At 46.2% G+C, this 6,654-nt stretch overlaps 1 protein-coding gene across 1 annotated transcript; it reads left to right on the forward strand.

Annotated features, from left to right (window-relative positions):
• Positions 1–3: 3 nt before the first annotated feature.
• Positions 4–5,124, forward strand: WDR82 (WD repeat domain 82; the record flags this gene model as incomplete). The annotated part of the gene is made up of 7 exons (XM_044302451.1): positions 4–38; positions 215–314; positions 396–512; positions 1,078–1,233; positions 1,306–1,375; positions 1,455–1,597; positions 2,113–5,124. Coding segments are annotated over 7 exons (651 nt in total), but the record flags the coding sequence as incomplete, so codon positions are not given.
• Positions 5,125–6,654: the final 1,530 nt, after the last annotated feature.

Here is a 6,654-nt window from a genome sequence, read left to right on the forward strand (position 1 = left end):
AACAAATACATCCGGTATTTTCCAGGCCACAGTAAAAGGTGAGTGAAGGGGTCGTCTCCTGTAGTATTCTGCTCCTGTATGGTATAATTGGTGGGAGCCACATTCGGTGTATTTTCCAAGATGTTGCCTGTGGGCGATGGGTTGTGTAGGTCATGAGGTTGCACCCCCTCCAGTATCTTTGTCCCCGTCTTGATGAGTCCTCCATTGTTCCCAGGGTTGTGGCCCTCTCCATGTCTCCGGTGGATGACGCCTTTATTTCTGGATCTTTGGATAAAACGATCAGGTTATGGGACCTTCGCTCTCCGAACTGTCAGGTTAGTGTCTTCTCCCTCTCCCTGATATGTCAGTGTCGTCCCTGATGGCCTTCCTGCTGACGGTCTCTTCCCTTCACACAGGGTCTGATGCACCTGCAGGGGAAGCCGGTGTGCTCCTTTGACCCTGAGGGCCTTATTTTTGCAGCGGGGGTGAATTCTGAGATGGTGAAGCTGTACGATCTGCGGTCCTTTGATAAGGTGAGGACAGTACTGGAGCATTCGGGGTCTGTGCTGGGTGATGAGTGGATATTTGGTGGAACAGTCGGATGTGAAGACCTCCATGATTGATACTGATGGCCTCTCTTTAGGGACGTGATCAATATTACAAGATCTGGTAAACCCCTATGAGCAGTGCTGGGATTTGCTTTTGGTGAACCAGCCCCGGTCTTGAGTTTGTTACTCCAGTCAGATGGAAGCACGAAGCTGCAAGGTCACAGGCTGGAGAGAAACTAAGTTACACCAGTCACACCCAGAGCTGCGTGCATAAGACGCAATAAGTGTTAACGACGTTCGGTTTTCCTGTGTGTCGACGCTGTGGAAGCCGGCTCTCAGTCGATCTTGTAGATCAAGTAAAATAACAGAACTGATATAAACCTGAAATTGAAATCTTATTGGCTATCGGTAAAAGTAGCGGCGGATGTCACATGACCTTATGCTGCCGTCTTCCCTGGTGGTCTTAAATTGCCTAATTTTATAATGCTCCTTCTCTGCTACTTCCGTCTCTCATTCCTGAAGCTCTTGCTCACAATTTCCCCGTTCTCAGGGTCCGTTCGCCACCTTTAAGATGAATTATGACCGGACCTGCGAGTGGACGTCGCTCAAATTCAGCAACGATGGAAAATTAATACTACTGGCCACCAACGGCGGCTTCCTGCGGCTGGTGGACGCCTTTAAAGGGGCTGTACTGCACACATTTGGGGTGAGTAGAGGGAGTGAGCGGTGACTGATGATGGTGATGATCGGTGTACTGACGACTGCGTCTTTCTCACAGGGGTATAACAACAGTAAGGGCGTCACCCTTGAAGCCTCGTTCACCCCAGATTCGCAGTTCATTATGATCGGTAAGATGATGGAAGAAGCCTCTTGTCCCGTCCTGTTGCTCCTAGGCCGACCACTGATGTGTCTTATGTTTCTGTACAGGGTCAGAGGATGGAAAGATCCATGTGTGGAATGGAGAGGGCGGCATGAAAGTTGCTGTGCTGGACGGGAAACACACCGGCCCCATCACCTGCCTGCAGTTCAACCCCAAATTCATGACCTTCGCCAGCGCCTGCTCTAACATGGTGAGGACCTGGTCACAGATAAGGTTGTATAGGGTCTGATGGCTTCATGTCAGGGGTACTAGTTCTAGTAAAGATCCGATTACCTGGGTCTGCCGTAAGGCGGAGGTCTGAGCTGAGCATCAGCAGGAAAGTTATTGTTTTAGTGAGAGAATCAGAGTCCCCAGATTAGCCCCTCAATTGAGGTCGGACCCCAGATTAGCCCTTAAAGAACTTAGCCTGTAAAATGAACTCAGACACTAATATAGGCCCTGAAAAGAAGTCTGATCTTGACTAGCCTGCAATGTACTCTGACCCCACAGTCCCCACAAAAATATAGTAAAGAAGGAAATAATTTCCTGCTCCCTGGGACTTCACTTCCAGGCTCTGCCGTACATAACAGTGCAGCTGAGTTGGCGGGTCTGGGGGTCCGGGTGGCTGGTATATGTGTGGGTGCCACATCTGTGGGTTGAAGCGTTTTCTGCCATTGACCGCCCTGTGTGCCGAGTGCTAATTGTCGCTCTCGTCTCTTGCTCCAGGCTTTCTGGCTGCCGACTATTGATGACTGAGTCCTGCCCCGGCCGCCATCTACAACTGGGATCCATATGAAATAAGAAGCATGGCTTCCCTACGCTCTCCAGTGTTACCCCCGTGACTGCACATGGTGCCGCTTTGCTGATGTTGAGGAGGATTCTGGTGTCGTCACGTGGAGCGCATGTACTTCCTGTGCTGGTTATGAAGACCACCTTATTATTTTATCATTTACGGATACGTACACGGATGGCCGGCGGCTCCATCTTTTCTGTCGGGTTTTTCGGATCATTGACTGACTGTTGTAGGCTTGAGCGATTCGAGCTTCGGAACATAGATCTGAAGCCGATTTCTTAAAAAACTTTCGAATGCTTTTTCCGTTCAGCAGTAAAACATATGGGCTCCATGTAGCAAAACTTTTTGGAAGAAGTTGTGCGAGGCTTCGGTGAATGTCTTCAGTATTCCTGTCTTCGTCTTTAAAAACATTTTAAAACATCCCAAGTGGTACTGAGGTATCGGCCAGAATCGAAGCAGACTTCAGATCCCTGTTTTTAAATATGCAGATAGGAATACCGTAGACTTGCGCGACTTCGCCCGAGACAAGGTTTTGCTGCACAGAGCCAATACATTTTAATGCTGTATGGAAGCAGCATTATAAATTAAGTTTACCAAATCAACTTTGGATCTATGATCTAAAGCTCGGTTCGCACTCCCTTGTCATTTCTGTATTGAGTTCCCATAAAGCACTAGTCCCGGGCGTGAGGACTTATTTTATCATTGCCTTTGAGGTGACCGGCATCTGATCTGATGTGATTATAGATTTTTATGTTCTGTGTCAGGATGGACAATGGTTCTGGACCCAGTCACACCACAGGATGTGTCTGCTGTCATGGCCGGTTCACATTTTGAGCGTTGAGTCACTTTATAAATCCTCTGTTTTACAGTTTTAAAATCTCTGCTTGCTGTCATGCCATATGAACATCTGTTGTTTGCTTCCAGTGGATATAAATCTGTCCTGTCGCATGCAGGTCCTATTACCAGACACTGCTCTGCTTGCTTCCAGCACTTGGCATGAGGTATATCCACATTGAAGGTTTCTACTCTGTGACTGCAAGCAGAGATCTTAAACACTGGGAGGAATTGCCTGTGTATTGCAAAGTGTTCCTTATATCAAGGATAACTTTTTTTGGGCAGAAACCAGGGTATTTCTTTAATGTGCGGGCACGCTCTGACTGCTGTCAGCTCCGCAGTGCTTTATTATACGGTAATTCATTTATTATTAATCGCAGCAGGCGAGAGACGAAAGGAAAAACGTCATGAACCCGTCCGCCACATGATTCATGATCCGCCAATGTTTGGATCCATCCTGGACCATCCTCAGTACCTACCTGGGTCTAATCCAATGTACGATTAATATACGGTCCCTGTAGATGAATCTGCACCTGTGTCCTCATCGTTGCTGGTCCTCCATCTGTAGTGACCGTACGGTACGTTCTTCTAGACGCTGAGAGGACGTGAGGCGGTACAGGATGGACATCGGCAGGTAATCTGGATCGCTTGCTGTCAGTTTCTGTTCGCACATTTCCGTCTGGTGGGAGAATCTGTCTGCCTCTTGTAGGAGCCGGCGCCGTCTGTGTGTAGGAGAGGTGAATTGGAGACTATTGATATTGCATTATAGCGCAGGAGGCAGATCTTTCCTTCTAGTGTCTGGACTGAAGAGTAGCTCCATTGTGCTAAGATCTCCAATGCATTCATTGGAGAGCACGCTGCACCCCTTTACTATGCCATCAAAGTCCGATAAGCGAGCGTCTTGTACCTCCTGGGGGAAAGAAAAGCTGTGAGCGCGGATGTCCCATAGAAATTAATGGAGAGTGAACCCACCGCTCCGTTCACTTCTAGGGCTTGGAAATGGCCGAGCCAGTATACAGCCATTTCTGGAACTCCTATAGAAATGAATGGAGGGCAGCTGCGCATGGACAACTGTTCTTCACACGCTTCGGGGGGTTCTGTTCTGGAGATAGGACCTGCCCCAATCTGACACCGATGTCTCAAATGTGACAACCCCTTTCGGGTAAGTTGCACGCAGGACTGCACTGGTGCTCTCCATAGACGCAGATCCGGCAACATTTCTTAAGTGCTTTCTAAATTTCATATGGACTGTGCAGTCCAGCATCTCCACATGCACCATAATGCTGTCACTGTTATCCAATACGTTCCAGAACTGTAAGGGTTACATGGCATCATAAATCAATCTAATGCTATGCGACCCCATCAGTGCTGGGAGGTCAGGACGGGAGCGTGATGCTCGCTCGTCTAAAGCGGCCATAGGCATGGTTGAGAGACATGATTTACTAGGTTCCTCGGCATTGGATGGAGATGTGGCCATGTGTTCTCGGATGTTCTGGTTCTTCCATATTAACCAGTTTTCTACAGACGTCGAGTTGCGACATTTTATTAATTTCATGTTTGGTGAATTTCATCTGATGGTTTGTTTTTTCCTTTTTGGTCTTAAAAGTATCAGTTTTTTTTATTTTTATTCCTCTGTTTGCCAAAATTGAAACCTGAGGCTGATTGTGTCGGAGGTATTACACATGTATTCTGTTAAAGGGCCAGTACCCCAAATACTAGTTTATTGGGGTAAATGTCTGTCCCAGCCCTGGAGCTGTAGGACATGAGGGACGTTTCTACACCTCCTCCCATTCATCGCATTGACGAGTGCTACAGTCAGCTTCTCCCCAGCATGAAATGGCTGATAACAGAGAAGCAGTAGATTAGGGTAACTGGCTGCACATGGGCAGACCTTCTGTATCTTCAGCTTTGCATGATCTGAACCCCGATCTATCATGCAGTCATCTTCCAGTATTGCAGCGGCAGTTTGGAGGGACTGCTCGCCACCAGTGTTCTGTGACAGGTTTTATACATGTGTTCAGACGCGTGTGGACAGTTCCCGCAGTAAACTGTTCACTTACATTCCTTGTATATATATTTTTACAGAAATAAAACAATGATTACATGTTGTATTAATGTGTCCAGTCTCTGCTTGGGGCGGGGCCTAGGATCCACCGGGTGGGTTTCTTCTGGTCACTGGTTATAATGGTGTCCAATACTATTGCACATGAATTGGAAACGCATGAGGATTTTACAACAAATGCAGAATTTCTGCTGCAGATGAAAATATCTAAAGAGAAAGGGGGGGGGTGTTCGGTTAAAAAATAAATGAGACCCGCATGTTGTTACAGGGGTCTCCATCTTGCATGTGCACCCTATGTGGTCATGTCTATGGGATATGCAGCAGATTTGTTTCAGCATTTTCTGTGTCTGCTCCATTCATCTGATTGGCGGCTGCAGAAATTAATGCACCTGTTGCAGAAACATCCTACTTCAGGTGAAAGCAATGGTTGTAAAGATTAATGAAGAAACAAGCCCCACCCCCGAGGACTCGGCTGTGCTTTATGGTTCTTGTGCACCATCCCCTCATTATCCAGCTGTTACATCAGTGGCTTGTTGGGTCCCTGTCTTGAATTGAATGGCTACCCTATAGATTAAACATAGAGACCCTCCAGGATGGACCACTGCAGAAATATCAAGAACTTACAGAACGGTTCTGTCATGTTACCAGTCACCTACATCTTAAATGGTTGTGATGTCACTTCCTGCATGGCTATTGTGATGTGAAAGTTTGCATGTTACACATTTATTGTGATGTCACTCGGCCAGGGTATATAAGGCAAGGCACTTTGTAAAGACAGAGGGGGCGGAGCTTTACAGCAGTGACGGCACTGGGGGGGGGGGGGTAGTGGAATATAAGTTCATGGTGAGGTTACTGTGTATAAAGGTAACTGCTCATTAGTGTATTCTGTCCATGAATGTACCAGTCTGAGAAGAGGCCTCCTTGTCTCCTTATAAATTTATGACCGAGATAAGGGTAAGCCCTAGAAGCAGCTGGTACTGATTACCTAAACAGGTATTTATTAATGAAGCAGAATATCTATGTATTCATATAATTAACCTTAGTTTTGTATAAGAAAATTAATGGGAGATTTTTTTTCATATTGTTAGATGTTATGAAGGACCTTGATGTATCCAGTATCTTATATATTTCTTGATAGGAGAATAATTCACTTCTAAAACATTGTAAAGAGTGTCTGCAAAGATGCTGTGTTTTTGTAACTAGCAATCACCTGCTGGTATAGAAGAGGTACAGAGAGCTCAACTTGTTCTTGTGTGTCTAAGCCGGTCTTCTAACCTCTGTAGGTGTCTAGCTCTTTGGTTTTCTGATCTTCTGGTTGCTAGATTCTTTGGGGATCTCTCCTCCTTTTTTTTTTTTTCTATTTTTATTTTTTTTCTTTCCCCCTCCATCTGTGTGTGGTTTATGATCACAAACTTATAAGTTAGACCCACCTTCCTAATTTGGAACTTTCCAATCATTGTCGGATAGGCGTGTACTTTGATAAGGAATGGGACATAACATCACTCAAAAGGCACTTTTGCTACTGTTGCAATGTCACCTACTTATACCTAGGTGGCACTGTTGTATAAGCTATTTGCAT

Source organism: Bufo gargarizans, chromosome 7 (assembly GCF_014858855.1).
Source record: "Bufo gargarizans isolate SCDJY-AF-19 chromosome 7, ASM1485885v1, whole genome shotgun sequence".
Taxonomy (NCBI): domain Eukaryota; kingdom Metazoa; phylum Chordata; class Amphibia; order Anura; family Bufonidae; genus Bufo; species Bufo gargarizans.